The sequence below is a fragment of the Morchella importuna genome (assembly GCF_003444635.1).
Source record: "Morchella importuna strain M04M26 chromosome Unknown Morimp01GS031, whole genome shotgun sequence".
In the NCBI taxonomy this organism is placed as follows: Eukaryota; Fungi; Ascomycota; class Pezizomycetes; order Pezizales; family Morchellaceae; genus Morchella; species Morchella importuna.
The window spans coordinates 217,709-239,729 of NW_025763428.1; the positions used below are offsets into that span (position 1 = coordinate 217,709).

The 22,021-nt window shown below is 50.7% G+C and overlaps 6 protein-coding genes across 6 annotated transcripts; 1 reads left to right on the forward strand and 5 right to left on the reverse strand.

The window, feature by feature from the left end:
• Positions 1-739: 739 nt before the first annotated feature.
• On the reverse strand, positions 740-1,879 carry LAJ45_08690 (uncharacterized protein; the record flags this gene model as incomplete). Its single annotated transcript, XM_046118239.1, has 3 exons — positions 740-778; positions 849-971; positions 1,040-1,879. 3 exons carry the CDS (start codon positions 1,877-1,879, stop codon positions 740-742), a joined length of 1,002 nt encoding a protein of 333 aa, XP_045968516.1.
• Positions 1,880-3,208: 1,329 nt separating this feature from the next.
• On the reverse strand, positions 3,209-4,744 carry LAJ45_08691 (uncharacterized protein; the record flags this gene model as incomplete). The annotated part of the gene is made up of 1 exon (XM_046118240.1): positions 3,209-4,744. One exon carries the CDS (start codon positions 4,742-4,744, stop codon positions 3,209-3,211), a length of 1,536 nt encoding a protein of 511 aa, XP_045968517.1.
• Positions 4,745-5,518: 774 nt separating this feature from the next.
• Positions 5,519-6,637, forward strand: LAJ45_08692 (uncharacterized protein; the record flags this gene model as incomplete). The annotated part of the gene is made up of 2 exons (XM_046118241.1): positions 5,519-5,850; positions 5,902-6,637. 2 exons carry the CDS (start codon positions 5,519-5,521, stop codon positions 6,635-6,637), a joined length of 1,068 nt encoding a protein of 355 aa, XP_045968518.1.
• Positions 6,638-8,227: 1,590 nt separating this feature from the next.
• Positions 8,228-9,498, reverse strand: LAJ45_08693 (uncharacterized protein; the record flags this gene model as incomplete). The annotated part of the gene is made up of 3 exons (XM_046118242.1): positions 8,228-9,049; positions 9,107-9,421; positions 9,496-9,498. 3 exons carry the CDS (start codon positions 9,496-9,498, stop codon positions 8,228-8,230), a joined length of 1,140 nt encoding a protein of 379 aa, XP_045968519.1.
• An 894-nt stretch (positions 9,499-10,392) lies between these two features.
• On the reverse strand, positions 10,393-14,128 carry LAJ45_08694 (uncharacterized protein; the record flags this gene model as incomplete). Its single annotated transcript, XM_046118243.1, has 10 exons — positions 10,393-10,795; positions 10,852-11,037; positions 11,097-11,608; positions 11,663-11,806; positions 11,868-12,182; positions 12,238-13,531; positions 13,679-13,757; positions 13,809-13,821; positions 13,914-13,999; positions 14,113-14,128. The coding sequence occupies 10 exons, from the start codon at positions 14,126-14,128 to the stop codon at positions 10,393-10,395; spliced, it is 3,048 nt and encodes a 1,015-aa protein (XP_045968520.1).
• Positions 14,129-17,836: 3,708 nt separating this feature from the next.
• LAJ45_08695 (uncharacterized protein) lies at positions 17,837-20,733 on the reverse strand (the record flags this gene model as incomplete). The annotated part of the gene is made up of 6 exons (XM_046118244.1): positions 17,837-18,597; positions 18,660-19,188; positions 19,253-19,740; positions 19,810-19,887; positions 19,965-20,100; positions 20,179-20,733. The coding sequence occupies 6 exons, from the start codon at positions 20,731-20,733 to the stop codon at positions 17,837-17,839; spliced, it is 2,547 nt and encodes an 848-aa protein (XP_045968521.1).
• Positions 20,734-22,021: the final 1,288 nt, after the last annotated feature.

A 22,021-nucleotide genomic window follows, 5' to 3' on the forward strand; every position in this document is an offset into this window, starting at 1 on the left:
CCCATTCGAACACCCCCCTCACTCGAACAGTTGATGCTTATTGGTGGAGAAGCCCAATTCAAGAGGTACAGAAACCGGTTACAGCGCAGATATTTTCTTTTTTAAGTTAACTGTTCGAGTGAGGGGGGTGTTCGAGTGGCCCGGGAAGGCGTCTATCCACACCCATGCCAGCAGTACTCACGAGTCACTGTGAACTCCCAAGTAAGGATGCGCCAATTGGGATCCCTTACTACCCCCTTATCAACTCTCCCTTTGATCTTTACTATAATCAACTGCCGGTCGACTCTAGGGATGTAATCCTATATACACCCGTGAGCACGTGCACACTTGCACATTGTTCTAGTTGTTTGTACCGGATTAGGAAAGGTTTGGGCCGAGTGATGGGTTGTGAGGCGGCGTGGTGTACTCCGGTTGTGGAGTGATTGCAGGTAGGTGCGGGGGTAGGGTGAGCAGGCCTGGGGCACGGAGAGTGTGGGGTTTGGGACGGGTGTGGGGTAATTATGGGGTGGGTAGGGTGGTTTTGGATGAAGGGATTAGTGGAGTAGTTACTTTTAACGGTGAAGCTAGCGTTGTAATAGAGATGGGTTTATGAGAATTGGGCAGTTTTGTATGGAGATTGTTGTAGTAATGGCTACGGTAAAGCTTCAGAGAGATGTGTATGTTTCATTGAATAGTATATAGCAACTATCTACATATCAATCCTATTTAAAACCATTTGCTTGTCCAAATAAAAGTCGATCTACAGTCCATCGTCGGTTGTGTAATGCTTCATCCATCTCTGTAGGTTTGTTTCAACGGATTATATTAGCTGGGTCTGGAAAGAAAGATGATATTTTCAGAAGACTTACGCTGTCCCATGGCCTCGAGGAATCCGCATATCTCAGATCCGTCGCCAATCGAATGATATTATCAGGGTCCTCATTGACTGTGCCCGCATGAATCATGAACGGGTTATGGAACACTACATCACCCTATATCGAATATCCCAGTTAGCAAAGCAACCTCAAAATCTATACAGTGAACATCTCCGGATCCTCACGGCCTCATAATCCGCAACCAGCCACCTCTTCCCACACGCCCTCGCAAATCCCTTTGCTCCATCCGTCAGCAGCCCACTATCCATCATGTTGCGATTAAACGCATACTTCCGCTCCTCCTCACTCATCCCCGCCTCGTCCGCCTCTCTCTTGAACGTTGCCTCCAATTCCCTCCCAAGCTCATGGCTCCCTTCAAGATAAATAAGCCCCCCGCCCTTCACGCGTATATCCCCGATCGGCACCCACGCCGTGATCGCCGTCGGCTCCCCATGCCGCAGGAAGATCTGGTCGTAATGCACCCCAATCGCCGTCGTTCCGGGGATATTATTCCTCAGCAGCGTCCTCCGCAGCACAACCGTGTGCTCCCCCCACCCGCTCATCCCCGCCACAAACTCCCTCAGCTTTGGGTGCTGGCAGAAGTCGTCGGCGTACCAAGGCTCAGTGTGGGCCTGCAGGGCGCGCTCAACAAACTCCTTGGCGAGCGGGTTGGGGTAGGTGTTCTTGACGGTTGCGGCGCCGATGCCGGGGAACATGTCGGGTGTCTTTGCGGCGTCGAAGATGCCGTCGACGGCGGGGGTGTTGGGCTTGAGGAGCCCGGTGGGGGAGAGGAAGGTGAAGTACTTTTCGCGCATGGTGAGCACGTCGGCGCGCGGGAGGAGGCCCTTGATCCAGAGGTAGCCGTCGGTGGTGAAGCGGTGACGCATCTCGTCGGTGGAGGTGTCGAGGGGGGTGGGGCGGAGGGGGGCGAGGTCTTGGGGTTCGAGCAGGCCGTCATTGGCGAGGAGGGGGTGGACGGTGATGTCGTAGGAGAGGGTGGGGGTGGGCTCGACTCTGGAGGGCATTTTAGGAGCGTTTGGGGAGATTGGAAGCTATGGATCGGAGCTGATAGAGAGCTGAGCTGGTGAAGCTCTAATTATATAGCTATGCGGAGGAGGAGGCCGTCTATGGATATCTACTTATATGCCCTAGTCAAGCTCGACTGCGGGCACCGTTCCCAAGACCACCTTACAGGTATCTAGCAGATCGCAGAAGACACAGGCAAGCAAGCACCCAATTACCCACGGCTAATACTCGGTCAAGCCCTCCCTTCTCTCCCTCCCAAACAGGGATCCAGACTCCCGAGCGCGAGGTCACGAGCTACACCCTACTCCTTGTATGTATATAGCACATATGTACATCTTGACATCTAGAATAGGTATCCTACAATTTTCTAGCTACGCCGGACACATGGCCGAGAATCCCCACCCCCCCCCCCCCCCCAACAGTAGCTGGCATTTTTTTGGGGTGGGGGTGGTACATAAAAAGTGGCGAGAAATCATTTCCAGGGTACTCGACTCGGCATATATTCCCCGCGGATCGGCGGCAGGGGACATGGGGCACTCGGGAGTCGGTAAAAAGTAGAGCAGCGTGGGGTGGGTGGCTCAGGCTTGCGGTGCGGCGGCGGCTGTGTGTAACGGTGCTGATATACGCGGGATCCCTGCTCGGGCACAGTGTGTAATTAATATATATATATATGAGAGCTCTCTGGATAACAGCCCTATATATCCTGAAGTTTTTTTTTAAATTTTGGTCAGTGTTGTGTTGGTAGTCTATCCCCGAGTGCTGTAAAGCAGAAAGAATGCTAGCAATCGACCACTAACACACAGCAGGTAGCCACTAGTAACGCTCGCAACGTGCCAATGAACGTAGACGTTAGCGTAGGATATCTATATACATGTGTACATGTAGGTAGTAGGGCCCTCTAGCCCCCTTTCTCACGCCTAGCGCACCCCCTAGTAATCCTTGGCACCATGTACGGACTTTATGGCGGCGAGTGATACTCCATGACCGGCGCCTCCAGGTATAGTATTGATCGCTCGTGATACTACAAAGATAGCTATCACTGTTCATTCCATGTTTAACCTGCCCACCTACTCAGATGCCCATGAGAGAACCTACCTAGCTAGCTAATTAAAGGAGGCTACCAATTACAATACGAGTTATACATTTCGACCAAGTGAAAGTAGGGTGCTAATGCTGTGTAGGTAGACATAGTAACAAGTATGAAGCTCGAGATCATTTCTATTCGTTCTATCTTACAGACTACATGTATTATGTATGCCCAACGGGCATAAGTGGCTCCCATTCGCAGCATACTGTCCAATACTACTACAGATGCCTACAGCACGCAGCTAATCATCCACATAGTCCTCATCACCCTCACTCACCACCTCCTTCACCACAACCACCGTATTCCTCGCCCTCCCTCTCGCCCTCCCTCTCCCCCTGGCCCCCCCCCTCGCCGCCCCCCTCCCACTCACCGCGACCCCCCTCCCCCTCACAGCACCCCCACCCCTCCTCCCCGCACCCAAAATCTTCTCCACAAAGTCCTCCTCCCCCCACAACGTCTCCGCCGGCCTCGCATTATCAAACCTAACCTCCGCGCCGCCAAACACGCCCCTCACCTCCGCCAGCCACTTCTCGCGGAACGCCGACCTCTCCCGCCAGTCGATATCCGTGAGCATGCACCACACCCTCACGGTCCTCAGCGCCCGCATCTGCGGCACAGCCCGCACGACCGACTCCAGGAAGCGCTCGCACTCGCCCGACGACCAGCGCCGCAGCGACGTCGCCTGCAGCGTCTGTAAGCTGTCCGGCCACACGGGGGTGCTCGTGCTCGGGAGGAGCTCCGTCTCTGCGCCCTGCCCGTCGAACGCGAAATGCAGCAGCCCCGCCGGGAGAGAGGACGTAAAGGTGAGCGAGCAGTAGTTGCACTTCTGCACGGACAGGGAGCGCAAGTTCTGGCACGCTGGGGAGGCTAGGAGGGCGCCGAGGTCGTCGCCAGAGAGGTTGATGCAGGCCGTGAACTGCAGGTCGTGGAAGCGGGCGGTTGTGGTGGAAAGGAGATTTAGGAAGTGGGTGTTTACGATGTAGCAGTTTGTGAGGTCGATGTCCGTGATGCGGGGCATGAGCGCGAGTATGTCTATCATGTGTTGTGCATCTTCATCGTCCTCGTCCTCGTCGCTGTCGCCGCCAAAGCCTTGTATCTCCAACGCGCGCAGGGCTGTGAAGCAGCGGATTGTGATGGCACGCAGGTCAGCGTAGTCCAGTGACTTTGGGATGAGGCTGCGGTCCCATCGCCAAGTGTGCAGGCGGGTGGTGGAATTGGAGGCCTCGAGCGCCGCCCATAGGGTATCTGGGTATCGCCAGCGCGTTGGATGGTCGGCGCTATGGATGAAGCGGAGATGACGCAGGCCAGCACTGAGCTGGAGGAATTCGGCGAGATACCAGGGAACGCCGGAGAGCTTTGTGGTGAGGAGGGGCTCGACCTCGATAGACAGGGTGCGGATCTTGACGCCGAGGGAGGGGCGGGCGCGGAGGGTGGCAAGGAGCTTGTGCGCGCGCGCGGGTGGGGAGGTGAGTGGTGAGGAGTAGAGAGTAGCAATGGCCGGGTCGTGAAGAGCACGGCAGAGGGTAGCGCAGGTGAGGAGGAAGGCGGGCGATGTAGTAGGAGGTAGCTGCGAGAGGATGTTGGTGAGGACGTGGTAGGGGAGGGCAGACAGGCTGTGGCGGTGGGGGTCTATGGTAATCCTCGTGCTCGTGCTCGCACTCGTACTCGTGCCGGTGGTGGTGCTGGTGGTATTTCTGGAGCGCCGTTTGGGGGCAGGCTTGGGGTCGATGTCACTGACGACTCGGTCCAGGTCCAATGTTCGTTTCTTGGGCGACATTCTGGGAGATGTCTGTATCTGTATCTGTATCTGTAGTAGCAGTAGTAGTAGCAGTAGTAGTAGCAGTAGTAGTAGCTAGTTACTAGCCGTGTAGGTAAATAGACAATGAAGCAGACGATATCTCTACAGGAAGGAGAGAAAGGCTGAATAGACAGAGCTGGTGAGGTGAGGTGAGGTGAGGTGGATGTGAAGTGGGTGAGTGAGTGAGTGAGTGAGTGACAGAGCTGGCTGCGATTGAGGATCCTCGCAGACACCCTTACCTCTTAACTAATCACATGTACTCACCCGCGCCGTACAGCTCCTCCCGCCAGCCCTGTGCCACACACACACCAAGCACAGCACATGCCGTGGGAGAGAGAGCTCGTTCCAGCAGCATCAATTCACATCACATCACATCACATCACATCGGTCGAGAAAGAAAGAAAGAAAGAAAGAAAACCAACACGATATCTAGAGGAACGCTTGAGCCGATTTCTACTGCTAGCAACTACAAGAGTACTGACCTCATGTGATATCACTCGAGGTCCATATCAGATCTGGCGATGCAATCAGTGGAGTTGGGAGTTCGTAGATGGACCCGGAGGGCGGAGACTCGTAGGTAATGAGATCGAGACCTGGTGAACGGGCAATTATTCGGTTTGCCAATCAAACCAAGCACAGAAGAAGATCGAGTTCTCTCTCTGGATTTGTACCTGTACCTACCCGGCCAGCCAGTGCAGTACTCCTGACCCTCACACCCCCTACACCCCCCACAAGGAAACTCACTCACCCACAATGAGTGACCTGCACACCCTCCTCCCAACATACACACCCCCCACCCCCTCCTCTGCCAACCTCCTCGCCGCCTTCTCTACCGCCCTCATCCCCACCACCGACCTCCTCACCCAGGACGCCCTCGCCCTTTCCCGCCGCCTCGGAACCACTACCCTCGCTAGCGTCCTTGACATCAAGCTCCTCACACACTCCATCGCGTCTGCCCTCAACGCCGACACCACCACCACCACCACCCCCGCCCCCCAATTTCTCACCACCGGCGACACCGCCCTCGATGTCCTCCTCGGCGGCGGTATCCGTACCTGCTGCATCACCGAGTTTGTGGGCGAGAGGTATGCTTCCCCCCCTCGCATTCAACACGGCGCTGACGCGCCCCACAACAGCGGAGCCGGCAAGTCCCAGTTCCTTCTACCCTTGCTACTGACCGCGCAGCTCCCCGTATCCCGCGGCGGCCTGGGTAGGAATGCCGTCTATATCAGCACCGAGGCACCCCTCAGCACGCCACGGCTCTCCCAGCTACTAGCATCAGATCAATATCCAGGGGCATCCCTCGACGGGGTATACACGATTACGTGTTGCGATCTCGAGGCGCAGGAGCACGTCCTGCGCTACCAACTGCCTATTCTCGTGGAACGGCATAATGTCGGGGTTGTGGTTATCGATAGTGTTGCAGCCAACTTCCGAGACGGGGAGGCGGGGGGTGCAGCAGCGAGGGCGAGGAGGGGTGGGGAACTGGTGAGGATGGCGGAAGGGTTGAGGGGGGTGGCGGTGAGGTGTGGGGTGGCGGTGGTGGTCGCGAATCAGGTTGCGGATTGGTTCGGTGGTGGGGGAAGTGAAGGGGGGGAGCTGGGTTTGGATATGCAGGCAAGGTGGTTTAATGGCTGGGAGGGGGAGGAGGAGGAGGGCGGCGGAGGCGGGGCAGCGAAGGTGCCGAGTCTGGGCATGGTGTGGGCGTGTTTGCTTGCGGTGAGAGTCGTGGTGAAGAGGGTGGTGGAGGTTGAGGGCTCCTGGAGGAGGAGCGTGAGGGTTGTGTTTGCGCCGTGGGTTGGCGGCGGGAGTGAAATAGGTTTCGAGATATGGGAGGGAGGGGTTAGGGCAGTAGTAGAGCCGACGTCGTAGTCGTAATCTTGATAGGTAGGTAGGTTTTAATCGTGGGTGACACTCTGTAGAATGGTTAGAATTAATATAAAAGGCGTCACTACTAGCTAGCCCTCATCCACCGGGTGACACTTTTTGGCTGCAGAATAAACCGAGTGATATCATATGATCCGCCACTCCCATAAGACCTCTCCCTTAGTCTAAAGACTCTTTAACATGGCATCATAAGCTTTGATAGCTAGTCCTGGGCCAAGTCTATCCAGGTAATCCTGGAGCTTCAAGTATCGTGGGAAAATATCGCTGTGTGTAGTGCACCATTCAATACCCAGCCATACCAAAGGATCACTCAGAACATCCCTGAGTAATAGTGACCATGGTCTAGCCTTGCGTTTATCCAGGCCGCCTTTGGGGCTGCCGATCCAGCCTGCCACATGAACTTCCGTCTATGATCCTTTAATATGGCTGACTGACACTGATGAATTACTGTAAGTCTTTGAGTAGCGATCATCTTGGTCGCTTTAAGTCTGTGTACTAGGTGATATGACCATAGCGAGCAACAAAAGACCAGAGAGAGCCCTTGTTTCTAAGTCCTAGCCTCCGGCTAATTGGAGGTATCCAGGTTGGGACCTGTTATTATAAGACATGAAGAGCGCTTTAACTTCGGGTGCGCTGGGTATGTGGTATCTTCAGAGCTGACTGTGAAGTGCTCGGTTAATTGAAAGGGGGATCATTGCCCTTGAGCTCATTGGAGAAAAATGTTCCTTGGCTCCAATCATGGGATATCACTCGTATATGTGATGTGAGTGAGTGATAAGAATTCAGCTGTCTCTGCGAAGAATGGAGAATGGCTCGCAGAGTTTATGACTGAATCAGCGCCAGGTTTGTCCCATGTAGGTGGTCAATAGGTCCGAGGACGTTTTGAAGCCCTGAGTGTTCTGATTTGTCTATCGTGGATTTAGCCCTGTCTAGATTTTACTCTTGATTTTGCTCTTGTTCCGATAAAAGGATGGAACGGTGGTGGTGATTCTGTCGCCCGCTTGCCATAGCTTAATTTATACTTGCTTATAAAACTGATACCTATCCCTCATTGCTTACAGCCACGTAACTACTGCAACGTGTTTTAATACCTAAACAAGTCATCTGTCCCACAACGTGTCGTCCCATTCTTCTATTCTTTTCTGGTAACGGTTTGGACTTGGAGAATGGGCCATAAGCGGCCCAAATTATATTGTCTGGTCTACTTCGACCAGCTCTGCTGAATTGTAACTCACTCAAAGGGACAGAAAAAAAACGGGGAGAAGATATCACATTGATTCCTACATCCAGAGTATATCTCCACGCAAAATACTAATCAATTCATGCTACACCAGCATCAATCACCCCGCCCGCGGGCACTCAATCCACCATGCATTGGTATGAGAAGAGATAGGAAATTAAAGGGGAAAAAAAGAATACTTCCGAATCCTTCATGCCCCCCATTCGCCAATAATAACTGTGGAAGAGACGTTTCGACACAACGCCAAAGAAAGTGAGAGCCTCAAAAGAAATAAAACCCAACTAGACAATGGGATTGCAATAACCACACCCGGGTATTATCACTACGTCCCCTTTTCAATCAATTTCAATGATATCAGGTCCACCCTTTCCCTTTCCCTTGCCTTTCTTGGCATTGGCGGCGGCTCTTAAGGTTTGTCCCGCACCGCTAAATAGAGTTTCATTCCCGCTCTTTTCTTTCTCCTCGTCCTTCTTCTTGACTGGTTTGATCTCATACCCGAAGAACAACGTGCCCCGCGGCACCCTCAATGGCTGTGGTCCAGACCCCTTCCTAACGGTTCCTGTCGGTACAGTTGGAGGTGGCTTGTTTGTTGAGGTACCTGCAACAGGTGTAGAAGGCTTGTCCCTAGGCGTTGATGTTTTTGATCCCTTCAGCTTCTGCCCACCTCCAGAGAAGTATGATGACTTCGTTGCGGCAGGCTGGGTTGAGCCAGGGGCGATGGCAGCGTAGTTGATTGATCTTGCCATACTTCCTTCCTGTACTCCCAACGGGGTGACTCTTCCTCCCCCAACTATGGAACCAGGCCTGGAGCTTCCGGTGGATCGTGGCATACGTGCGGGCTCAACATAGTCGAGTGGAGGGGCAAAATCGACTTCAAGATCTGTCTCCACACACGAAATAGCGCCCTGAGGGGTCTCGGGCTTGACTTCGAGAACGTTGATTTCGAAAACTTGTTCGTTGTAGAGAAAAGAGAACGTATCTCCCTTGGTGAGTGCCGAGAAGTTTCGCAGGGCATTCTCAAGAACAGCCTTGGGGTCGGTGATGGACTCAAGGAAGGAGACGGATTGAGGCTGAAGTTTGATAAAAGTTCCAGAAGGGAGATCTGTCGACTTGATCTGTAGAAGATCACCAGGTTCCAAAAGTAATGTGTTCATCATCTAATATAACCGTTAGCCCTATTCAAGCTCTAAGTCAAAGAGATAGTAGAGTCTCACCCAGTGCGGCAGATAGACCCGCCCCTCCTCCGCAATAAACTCCAACACACCCGCATGAGTCCCAGTACCCTTTGCCCCATTTTTAAGCTCAAACAACATAGGATACGCAATGTGCAGCCTTGTAAGTTTGTCCAACGCTGACGGCGGCATGATGACCTTTCCACCATAGTTTACGTTCTCTCGCTCGTTCCCCGCCATCATAATTACAGGATAGCAGCGGAGGTACTCATCGTAGCGGCGGGTCGGGCGGGAGCTACCACGGCCCCCGCCATAGGAGATACCGCCATCGTCTTCTTCGTAGAAGTTACCACCGAACTGTTGGTTACATATCAGCACAAAGAGCTATCACAGGTGAGCTCTGAGGGATGAGGGGCGGGGGAGTGACGTACCATGGTTTGTATAGCTGTAGAGGATGAATATTGGGATAACCAGGAGAGGCGATACGATGATGTCGATGGGTAAAGGTTGAACGATGATGGGTGGGTATGTTGATGATGGACTGTTCTGTGGAAGGTCAAAGAACAGCTCTAGAGCACAGAGAAAGAAAGTTGCCCGCGTTCCTAGCAGCGTTGACGTCAGCCGCGGTCACGTGCCGTAATCCGCGATAAGAGGCGCTTACAATTCTGTTAGCCGCCAAATCTCTCATGGTCACTCTCGCTCGTTCATAAGTGTGGGATGAAAGGGATATTCTATGTTGTAGAAGGCTGCACGTACGACCATTTATGCTTTATCCACTAGCATAGGTATTACTGCTCCAGGGAGAATGTTGATTTTTGATTGGAGATATACTTAGGCTTGAGAGGCCTACCCAGCCCGCAGTTTGTGTCATGTGCACTCTCGATATTTACATAGCTAGCCGATCCCGAATAAATCAGTATATGAAATCTGGTGTTCGATATAAGCATATTTTTATACGTTGGGGCTTCCGGTATTACAAGGCCTGGTAATACGATGCAGTCGGAAGTATCCCAGAAAGGTAAATAATTCGTAAATGGCATTCATGATATATATAACTCTATGATAAAGACAATCAAAAATAGCACGCAATGAATGTAATCATAATATCATTGAGCAAAGTAACCCAAGATCATCTCTGCAGATAAGAAAACCAGTTCCCTACATGTGCTTCCATTCCATCACACGTTCCACATCTTTTTTACGGCCCTCTACATTTCCACCCACCCCCAATATACATACAAAATGAATAAAAAAGAAAAAGAAAAGGTGTAATGTGTAAAAGTGTAAATCATAGAGAAACTATTAACGAGTGTCGAGTCATTCTTCGACTAGGAGCCCTGAGGTTCTCCCATTCTTCCGGACAGAGTATCGACAATGCTTCTCAGGTCCAACCAGAATGCCTTTCTCGGTCTTCTCGAGCTCCAGTCTGTTTCTTCCTCCTTTAGATCATGCACGGGTGTGAATACTACACTCGCGCCTCTAATACCAATAACAGCTGAAGTGCCTGCGTCTTCCAGGATTTGCTGAGAGGTTTTCTCGTGGTTTTCTTCCATGAATTGGATGCAACGGACCGCCAAACGAACAGCACGAACACGGTCCATAGGAGAAGGAGTTCCACCTTGCTGGACGTGCCCAGGAATTGCGGTACGGGATTCGAAACGCCCGTTAGCCTCCTCACGAATCATATCGGCAATGATTTCCGTCGTGTAAGTCTTTGAGGCTTTCTCATTTCTATTTGTGCGTTAGTATTGTTTGTTTTAAATTAACTTAAGGACGGATAAACGAACCTCAAGATCAGCTTTCCAGCACGGTTCATGCCCTTGTCATTGGCGAAGCTTTCACGTAGGTGGCCAATATCATTCTGGAGCATACTGATGTTGATACCCTCTTCAGGCGTGTAAACGGCCAACGCACCGACCGAAAGACCGGCCATTGTAGCCACATATCCAGATCTTCCTCCTTGACATTCAACGCTGTGAAACGTTGTCAGCTATTTCTTTTATATTTCATCAGCAGAAGACGTAAGACCTACACGAAAACCCTTCTCCTGGAAGCACTAGCACTCTGTTTGATAGCATCACAATAATCGATCAAGGCGTTCAAGCAGGTGTCACTTCCAATACTGAACTCCGTCCCCGGAACGTTGTTACTGATAGTAGCTGGCAAACAGGTCATTGGGATTCTGAATGCTGGATAGCTTGTCCTCGCTTGGTAGAGCTCTGTGAGCGCGTGGTACGCCTCAAAACCACCAATAATCAACAATCCATCAAATTTGTACTTTTGGAAGTACCAGGCAACCATTCCCATATCTTCACTTGGAAGAGAACGGTTGGTTCCGATCTCAGAACCACCACGAATAGCCCAAGCCTCAACCATGAGCCAAGTAAGCTCACGGACAGAGTCGTGACGGACAAGACCGGGGAAACCGTTATGGATGGCGAAAGGACGATGACCGCGGGAAAGACAGTAGAGAGCCGCAGCACGGGTAGCAGCGTTCATACCACCGGCAGGGGCACCGACGTGGATAATAGCAATTTTCATGCGCTTTGAATTGTGAGATGTGGGGTTTTAATTAAAAGAATGGGGTGGGGATTCTACCTTATCTACGGGTGCCTTAACCTGGAGATCCTCCGGCTTAGTAGTGGCCATGTAGGCTCTGTGGTACTCCTCGAATTCTGCATCTCGCAGTTCCATGGCGCCTTCGAAATCCTTGTTCTTGATGCAAGCTGCTACAGATTGAGTCTATGGTACTTGATTAGCTACCTAAACTGTTTCCTAATAATTCCGGGACGAGTAAACTTACCAACTTGACAGCATCCATCAGAGGCTTTCTAGTGATCTTGTTCTCATTGATAGCAATCATAGGACTTGGGGTCTCTGGTGTAGATTCCAGGACAGCCTCAACAGCCTCAACACCTTGTAGCGTCGCCAACATACGGTCATATGCGCAAGCAGTTCCTCCGCGCTGAACGTGACCGAGTGTAGTGATACGAGTGTCAAGTCCAAGCTTATCGACAAGGATGTCCTTTACGTACGAGGCACTGACGGGTTTAAGATCTCTATCGATAGCACCTTCGGCAACGATGACAATCGTCTTACGCTTTCCGAGTTTTCGGTGCTGTAGCAGTAGCTTAGCTTGTGTTCTTGAATTGTAGAAAACTTGTCAAACTAACCTTTGCAATGATGTCACACATTTCGTCCTCCCATCCTGCGGCTGGTGGCTTCTCGGGCAAGAACACAAAGTCTGCTCCGGTGCTGACGCCGGCCATCAACGCAAGCCAACCGCAGTGCCTTCCCATAACCTCAACAACGAAAGCTCTAGAATGACTGTATGCCGTTGCATCAATGAAGTCCACCGCCTGGCAAATTCTAGTGAGTGAAGAGTACGCTCCAATTGTAGCATCTGTAGATGACATGTCGTTATCAATACTTCCCACCAATCCCACAATGTTGAGATGTTGGAAGGGGTTGATTTGTTCCTGTGTAAGCTCCTTCTTCTTCACAAGCTCGTCAAGAAGACCCGGCCACTCGCTCCTAAAGATGTCAGCACCAGTTAAGGAGCCATCACCACCACAGATAATGAGCGCATCAATTCCGTTCAAGATCAAGTTCTTCGCACCCGCCAATCTTCCTGCGCGCTCACGGAACTCCTTGCAACGAGCAGTACCAATGAGAGTTCCACCCTCAGACAACCAACCACGGACATCTTCCCATCGCATTCTCTTGATCAAAGAACCACCCTTCACAAGACCCTCGTAGCCCTCGTAGATGGCGTATGCTTCGCAGCCCTTGGCAATGGACATTCTGACCACTGCTCTGACAGCCGCGTTCATACCTGGAGCGTCACCACCGGAGGTCATGACACCAATCCTCTTTCGCTTTCCTCCGGCGGTTGTAGGACGGGAGATTTCCATCATCTGCTCTGCCTTTGTCATGCTCAGGTACCCATCTGTAGGCCTGATCCGTGTGAAGGGGTTTGCCTTCGCAGTGAATCCAACCAAAGTACCGATAGGATCATGGGTGTAAATCTCACAGGCTTCCCGCTCACTTGGTTGGAACTGGCAAAGGATGTTCTTGCTCTTCAGAAGCGCAGCGATCTTTGGCAGGAATGCCGTGCAGAGGACAATGCTCTGAGAAGAACCCCTCCAGTCGTAAGATTCCTTGCTATTTGCCGTTCTCTCTGGCGGCTTCTGAGGGTCTTGGCGCACGATGCCGTGGGCATGGTGAACGGCGTCAGAAACGAAGCGAATCTTGAGGGAAATATCGTTCGATTCGTTGCTGCTTTCGCTCTGGGAGTAGAGCCATGTTTCCTTCTCCGAGGACAAACAGTGGTCCACTTCCCGCTTCGTGGTCGGGTGGGTGCGATCGTAAACAAATGTCTCTTTGAAGCCCAGGTCGGTGTAAAATTCAACAGTGCTATAAAAGAGGTCCTCAGTGGGCGCAACCAAAGAAACGAAGGAAACGCCGCTGGTTAGGGAAGAATGATAGTTAGCGGGTTGCATTCTGACTTTTTTGGGGGGTTCTTTCGAACTGGCGGAGGAGGTAGGAGAAGATAAATTTGGGATGAGAGAGTAGGGTAGGTTCCGAATTGATCGAAAAACCGCGGAGGGGTACCTAAGTAGTGTCTTTTGTTCTGGTGCTGTCGTCATGGCTTTTTCCACCGTTACGGGTCGCGGCAGGCGAAATGTCAGAACTGCTTTGGGTTTTTAAATAAAGTAGTAGCAGCGGGGCAACCCTCAACAACAGCGAATCAACAACTTCAAATGAATCAGTACAAACTACAAGCAGGGTCGGATCAAAAGGATTGGGAGAAAAACCAAAACGGATGGGGAAATTGGCAGAAACTCACCGGCACGAGCAGCAGCAGCACAGAGATGGAGGGAGGACGGACAAGATAGAAACGACGAGTACCACTAAGTGGCAGAAGAAAAAAAACTGGACCCCGAGAGAGAAAAAACGGTTTACCAGAGAATAAATCAGGACGGACCAGTAGGTAGACGCGGGATGTTTGCAGGCAGCAGGACCCCGAGACTATCTAAATGTCCTACCCTGATATGCGGTCATCTCTCACCACCTTAAATCCTGTTATGTACTACGCCCACGACCGTGATAGTGGAACGATAAGAGATCGTGACCCGCTCTTAGATAATTCCCTTTCTCAAGGAAATTATTTGTGCTCACAACCCCGCCGCTACATCTCTGGGCACGCCTCATCCCGGATCCCCTGCATCCATGCCGGTGATCGTGGGGGGGTTTGACCTTCAGAGACATTTCTGCCACAAAACTGTCAACATGTGGTTGAGATAATCAACGTTTGTCACAGCCTAGGTACTGTACCTACCTCAAAACTCCTTGAACGCGGAAGAAAAAAAAGAGGACTAACGCTGTAGGTACATCTACGTAGGGTTACAAGGCCCCAAGACCGGGTATGGATATCTAGAGTCCCGTACGGCCGCGGCTACACCTGCGTAATTTTGGCGAGCAAATCGAAGTGGTCAAGCGCAGAACGTGAATGGATCGAAGTAATTGCAAATGGAAACTCCATTCTGCGGTTTAAACACCGGATCTTCAAATCGTCCCGATGTGACATGAATACTCAAATTCTCACGATCAGCCCCATTGGAGATGATGTCTCGGGACTTTGACGCGATGGGCTTGGGCTTGTCCTCTCATGATTGTTTTTTTTCGTTGTTTTTTTCCGGGCGTCAAACGACAATCATTTACCAGATTGCCAAGAATAACCCCTGTTCTTTAAAACCCGGCTAACCGCCTCATGCATTGTTACCACCACGATCTCGGATACGGACACAGAAATTCACTGGCTATGGTTTGTCTGGCACAAAAGAGAGTGTCTTAAACCAATCAACTAAATTTCTCTAGGCAAATAATGGATATTGAGCTGTTGTCGCTAGTCCTTCAGAGAAGCTTCACTCGGGAACGTGAGACGAAGCATTCGTACAAACGTATACGATAATAGCATAGGATGATCATGCTGTGCAACGCCGCGTCCAAGATCCGGGAAATCCAGCTCCCGAACCTACGGAGTATATTTTTATGCTTGTGGAGTGATAATGTCACTCTATTACTGCAATAATGCGACTTGGACAAGGGGTTTTCGGTCAGTCACCCCATTAACATGTGTCGCCGGAATCGAGTGACACAACGTGACGTACGCGCCACATAAAGTATCTAGATTCATAGAAAATCACTCGTATCTGGAACTCCTGCTAAAACGCTCATCCCCACGGTGGCGTCTGCTTACTTGGATGATTAGAATAACGGTACAAATTTCGTATAAACTAGCTATTCCGCCACTCACCTGACTACCCTCAACTAGCTACTCATCTTTAAAACTGGCTAGGATGTTATCACGGGGGTCAATCGTGCTGTTGCCAGTGGCTTCATTTGAGATTTTATTTGAAGAACCGTACTATCTCTAGGACTGTTAACTCAGATAAAAGAATGACCATGAACTAAAACTCCAGATCTAGTGTGGTCCATGCCTTTGCTTGCTCGTGAAGAATAGGTGATTCCTTGAGGTGCTCGAGCTAACTCGAGGCAGATAATTACTATATTTAGATTCGTCAAAGTCATATTTTATTGTAATACTGGTATGAAAATGTAGGGAATACGTCCAGTGTCCCCATCAGAAACATCAAATCCACTGAGCTATATGCCACTCATACATGATTAGCTAAACCTCGAGCATGCTCGCCTCGTTGACACCCATGCCTGGAGTCTCCTTGAGGGGAGGCCTCGAGCATCAATGCCTCGTAGACCACACTATCCAGATCCAAAGGTGAAGTTTGGGTGGAACCGTCGAGACGCCGGAGTATCGTTTAGTTTTGACGTAGGCAATGTCATTCTTCGCCATGTGTCACGGGATGTTGGTCTTAGTGTAAAATATTTTCCCAGGCAGTCCCCTAACATGATTGATGTAATTCTATGTAGTGCTATAATCTGATTTTCTAAACTCTTGAGACCTGGCGTTGGTTCGAGAGTAAGTAACCCTAACCCTGACCAGTCCCCACAGCTACGTTCCAACCCCCCCCCCCCCCCTTTCCCAAGCGCAAAAAAAATATTGAAGGCAAAAGTCATCCATAAAAAGAAAAGCATTCATACAACAGAGGGACAAAAAGAATCGCCCATGGATCATAGATGCTCACCATGGGGACCTTCCCGCAGATCGAACCTGGACCCCGTAGTGCCCGGCCGCAACGTAGGGTGAGTAGAAGGTGTATCCCAATTGACCACTCACCCATACCTTGCACACACCGGAAGTGGTACTTGAGGGACTGCTTTTTCTCCAATCGCATGTGACACGCGTGGACAAATTGAATCCGCCCACACTGGTACTAACACAAAAGACAGTTGACCTGGGACTCGACTTAGCACTCAAATGCAAGCTCCCACCGGCTCCCAGATGACTTGCCACAGTTTCTCGGATGGCCTCACGAGTACAGAAGATACGACACCGCGCTAACAAACATCTGCAGACAACCTCTGGTATCTGACAAGCAGCAATCATGAGGAAAAAACAGCGTCGGCGACCAGCACACCACACCACACCACAACCACACAACAGCAGCTGTGGGTAAAGGACACAAGAAGTGCTTTTTTGTCAAAAATCCCACCCGCCAAACTATTTCATACGAATTCATCATTTATATGCGTTTAGGTGATTTATAAAGTAGACCTAAAGTCACATTCCGTGACTTCCGGATCTCAAAGAAACCCCCAACACCCTACACCCAAAACCATACTCTCAGTCAACCGGCCGCCCAGAAGCACCCTCTCCCGCCAAAAACAAACCTCCACCCGGCCCACCTTACCCGCGCATCTAATACACCCATAGAATACCCGAACCCGCCTTCAAAAAGAACAAAAAACTGCCCTGACCCGGATTTGAACCAGGGATCTCAGCATCTCGTACAAGTGCTGCGCCTTACCAACTTGGCCACCAGGGCATGAGTTTTCAATCACTCTGGTACATTATCCAGCAGTACTAGGACCTTTGTGGCACGGGACTCGGCGGGGGGCTTGTGATGACGGGTTCGAAAGCCGGGTATTATCTCGGGGGGATGCTGGATGTCTTGGCTACAGGTAAGAGAAGATTAAGGCTCGACCAAGCGCTCACTGAGATAAGCCGGGTCTTGGGGGTTCGTGATGCGGAGTGAAACGATAGAGTATGGAGCAACAGAGCAACCCATACAAGCAGCCTAAACATCTTTCATTCCCCAGCTCTACATGATTTGAAGTGATATGCAAAGTTACATCTGGTCAATTGGTGCAGATGGCGACAGACGGCCGGGCATCTCTACCACTCACCTAGACAGTGAGATCTACATCCACAATATCTCTGGTTATCATAAAGAGCCATCTGGGCGAGTCTATTGCCCCCAAACTGGAATTTGTGGGGTGCTGGTTGGGTTATGGTCTAACACACGCCTTTTCGTTGGTGCCGGGTGGGTTTATGTTCTGGGCACGTTCGGAGCGAGTGATATTCCATGCTTCATATTACCATATCGTCATGATCTTTGGCTGGGTGTGCTCATTCACTGGATGGAGTCTAGGAAGCTTTGGATGGAATCTAGAAAGATTTAGATGGAAACCATAATCTCATTGGGTCTCAAAGTCAGAAACAAATAACAATTTCATTACGTTAACGTTCATAAACAAATTTCGCCGATTAAGCTACATGGCGATATTTTGATCCATGCGCACGTTCCCAAATGAATAAACCTAAACAAACGATCCAACCCAATACAAAAACTAAGCCCTAATATCAAAAATATCGTTCCTCCACCCCGCCTCCTCCAGGCCGTCTCCCTCCCCTCCAACCTCCACCCTTTGCTCCACAGCTTCCATCTTACTTATCAGCGACCCTGGCGGCCTCTCACCAGGGAACAGGACCTCTCCCGTACCAACATTCACTCTAAACGACCCACCACCACCTCTCCTTCCCCCCTCGGGCCTCGATAACACCGCCCTGATCCACGACTCCACACTCCCTCCGCCCTGTGCTGCAATCGACGCCACCCGCATTCGCTCCACAAGCGCATGAATCTCACGGTCCGCCATCTCAAATCCTTCTCTAATCCTCTGCTCCAGTAGTCTTGACAGCAGCTGCCTTATCGCAGGGCGTATGATCGGTGCGAGTAGCGCCGCAGCCCATGTATGGTATGCGTGGTAGTTGTAGTGGAACTTGTGGATTTTAACGTTGACAGAGCGGACGTGGAAGTAGCTTTCCGCCGTTGAGGTTTCAGCGTCGTAGTCATCGTCATCGAGGATCGTGTCGAGGATGAGCTCGGCGGAAGCACCGCGGCCATCCATAAAGATGTCGAAGAAACCGCGGTCGGAGAAGGTTAGGCCGGTCTTTTTGCGGAGGATAAAGGAGGCGTCTTTGAAGAAGAGGTTTATATTTTCAAATGTGATGCGGGTAGTGGCGGCGTATTTGGAGGTGAAGGTGTAGTCGTTTATAAATTCTGCCCTTGTGAAGGCTTCGAAGAGCATGCGGTAGGGGATGAAATGGTCTGTTTAAAAACCATTAGCAAGATAATTTAAACACTGATAGGAAGAGAGGAGAGATATATACCGGACTCCAAAATGACATTCTCCAGGATCAAGTCGAAATCCCGATCCTGATACTCAATCCTCGGCATCGGGATATACCTGATCTCATCCACAAGCCTCGGCAGCACCACATCCATCAAATCCTTCACCACCTTTCTCCTAAAGCCCTTAAATTGGCCGTTTCTATCCAAAATCACCAAGTCATTAAAAACTTTCTTGCTTGTCTCCACGAGCCTCCTATTCTCGCGGTCGTTGACGATGCAATCCCGATAAGTGCGCAGCTCCTCAAACAGCCGCTCCATGTCGGGCTGGTACTTGTCCTTCTTTTCGGCGAGGAGCTCCTGGGAGCGGTCGTAGAGGCGGTGGGCTTCGGCGTCGGCGGCATCGGAGATGACAAAGTCTTTATCGGTCAGGGCACGCTGGATGAAGCTAGTAACACTGTGGTAGAAGTCGGTGAGGTCAGGGTCGTTCTGGACGTCTTCCATAACTTGGTGCAGGGCGTCACTAATGTCCTCGAGTGGTTTGCCATCCGCGAATACCATCAATATAGCCTGCGCTATATCAACAACCTATACTAAAACTAAGATAGATCATGGGAGGGGCGGGAATTGGTACCTTAGCCTGCATAAATGCCCTATCGAAATGCTCATCCGTCTGTACTCCACTCTGCTTCGTCCTCCGCCCCTCCTGCATCATCTTATCCTTGAATGTCGCCACATACTTTCTCATGAGGCCCATCAAAAAGTCTACCGCCTCCTGGAAATCGGGGTTATTCTGAATCTCCGTCAATATCCTCTTGAGCCTATTCACAACCGCATCTCGCCGCTGCTTGGGGAACTTCTGCCGTAAGTACGATTCCATGTCGTCGCGCGTCTGATACCCCTTCTGCCATATCTGCTCGCTGTACTCGCGGCCTTTTTCTTTCGCCTGCGACTTGAGCTGCGCGCTCGAAGGTGGCTGGGAGTCCCTGTTGCCGAGACCCGATTCGGCGGGTTGATCGAGGTTGGAGGTCTCGGATTCGGTGGGTCGGAGTTTGTCGGCGGCGGTGGTGGCCATGGTGCCTACCTGGGAGGCTGCATCGGCGAGGATTTCGCGGGCAAGGACTGTGTTGGGGTTAGATGTTAGTATTTATTAATTCTCCACAGCTGTTTCGACTCGAGAGAGATATATACCTGAAGCGTCGTTCAACAACTTCCTAAATTCAGGACTGGAATAAAGCAAGCTTCCCAGGTTTCTCAGCCTTTTGTACACTGGAAAAGGGGAAAAAAAAGAGAGTTAGTTAATTTTTTGTCGAGTTATGAAAGCGCCAATGATCGTCGACACATACTTTTCTGCATCTCCACACTCGACGGCCTCACAGCGGCAGTCGTCCCAGAACTCATGGCGCCCGACATACTCGGGCCCTTCAACGAGATCTGTGCATTCGAGGTATTATAAATAAACTCCTGAATCTTATCATCCGACTATATACGCATCCAACAACCCCTGTTAGCGTTTGCAACATTTACATCACAACCCATCACTCGCTGCTCAAAACTTACATTTTTACTCAACCCCAGCTCTACTACGGCCTCTATCCACGCCCTAACATCCCTAATAAACGCCCTTCCCTGCGAACTTAGGCGGCGGTTCCGACTATCTAGCACGCTCGATGTACGAAGTACATACCGCGCCCACTGCGCGAGCTGCTCCGTCGTCGGCATGTAGCCGGCGCGCAACGCGAGGATCGCTTCATATGTGCGCAACTTCTGGCGGATGCTGGTTTCTTTAGCGGCTCGGGTGGGGTCTGAGCGTTTGCTAATTAGAGGGGCATTCAGGTCGCGGTCAATATCTTGGGTGTATTTGGCTGTCGACATGACGGGGGCGTGGTCGATATGGCGGGTAGTGGGTTTGTGGGAGGAGCCTGAGTCTGAGTCGGAGGTGGACGAGGTGGAGAGAAGGGGCGGTGGGGGATCAGAAGTGCGGCGGGTGCGTGTTTTTGTGGTGGTTATGGGAGTTTCTTCAGCTGGGTAGTATTTGGTCGTGCGGGAGAGTGTTGGATTGGTGGTTGTGCTTGTGGTAGCTGCAGCGGTGGGATTCTTCTTATCTTTGCCCATTTCAAGTTGTACTCTGGTATTTCCTGTTTTTTTGTGAGTGTGTGTGGCCTTCCGTGCTTTACACTATCGTGTAGATGATTATATCTAGATTATTCCTCCCCATCTGATACATATTATAGCAGGCATCTCTCCGTATATCCACGCAATGAGCATTCCATGTCGTCATTGCCCACCCTCTCACGCACTCGCCCACTGCCAGTGCACTCCAATTGGAGCAACCCAAGCAAAAGCACCACTGACGTCGCCAACAGCCGATTACCGTGAGTGCCGAACCCAGAAACGTCAGTATTCTCTCATCACCGTCTCTCGCGTGCCCTGTTGCCTAAAACGGTATCATTGGTGTATCAATCGAGACATCTTGCCAAGACATACATTATATCGTGGCAAATATTCGCCTATCATCGTTGATCGTGGACCGGGTTTTCTTGTGAGACCTTCCGCTCACGAGGTTGCCGGTCAAGGTGTCTGGGATGTGAGGATTAACCCGCTGCTCGTATATGCGAGAAAAACAGGAAGTTTGATGGTTGTAGAGTGAGGAAACAGCGAGTAGCGTGACAACGGGTGCCTCCAACTTGACATCCCCACACCCGCAATACAACCCCACGAGTATTCTGTGGCCATGCCTTTCGACAAGTCTGGAAAGTGGATAGAGGCTACTCCGAATGAAAACATAAAAGTTATTGAAGCCCAAGCTAGGGAAGAGTAGGAAAGGCCGGATTGGGGAAATGTATATAAAAATCATTGACAGCATGCCAAAGAGAATTGCAGCACTAGTAAAGGACTAGGGAGATCATAGGGGGTGGTGAATATAGTTTAGAGGCCATAGTATCTATTCTGTATTTTATTGTTTAGTTATATTACTTCTTTTCATTTTATCCCTAATTTTACATTGGGGTTCGGACGGGTTGTACCCGCTGTTTCCTCACTTTTTTCCTGCGGCTGTACATGTAGGTACCAACATGTACCTATATAATACTGTGCCTGTCTGGTTTGCGAAGCTTATTGTCGGCTTCTTCTTAGGCTTAGGAGAGCTTCTGATTCTATTTTATCTTGGCCGGTCTATGGGGTCAATGACCGGAATGTTTAAAATTAGTGTGCATGGGTTGTTTTTAGATCGAGAGTAGAGTAAACGACCTAAACATAATAAGCACCGTTGAGTAGATAGCTTGTTCGTTTAATTGATGGTGGGTTAAGGTGGAGACTACAGTTGAGCTTCGCTATAAATAATAAATATCCTGGCCACCTATCCTTTAACTTATCTGGATAGTCTATGCCACGCGCTATTCCA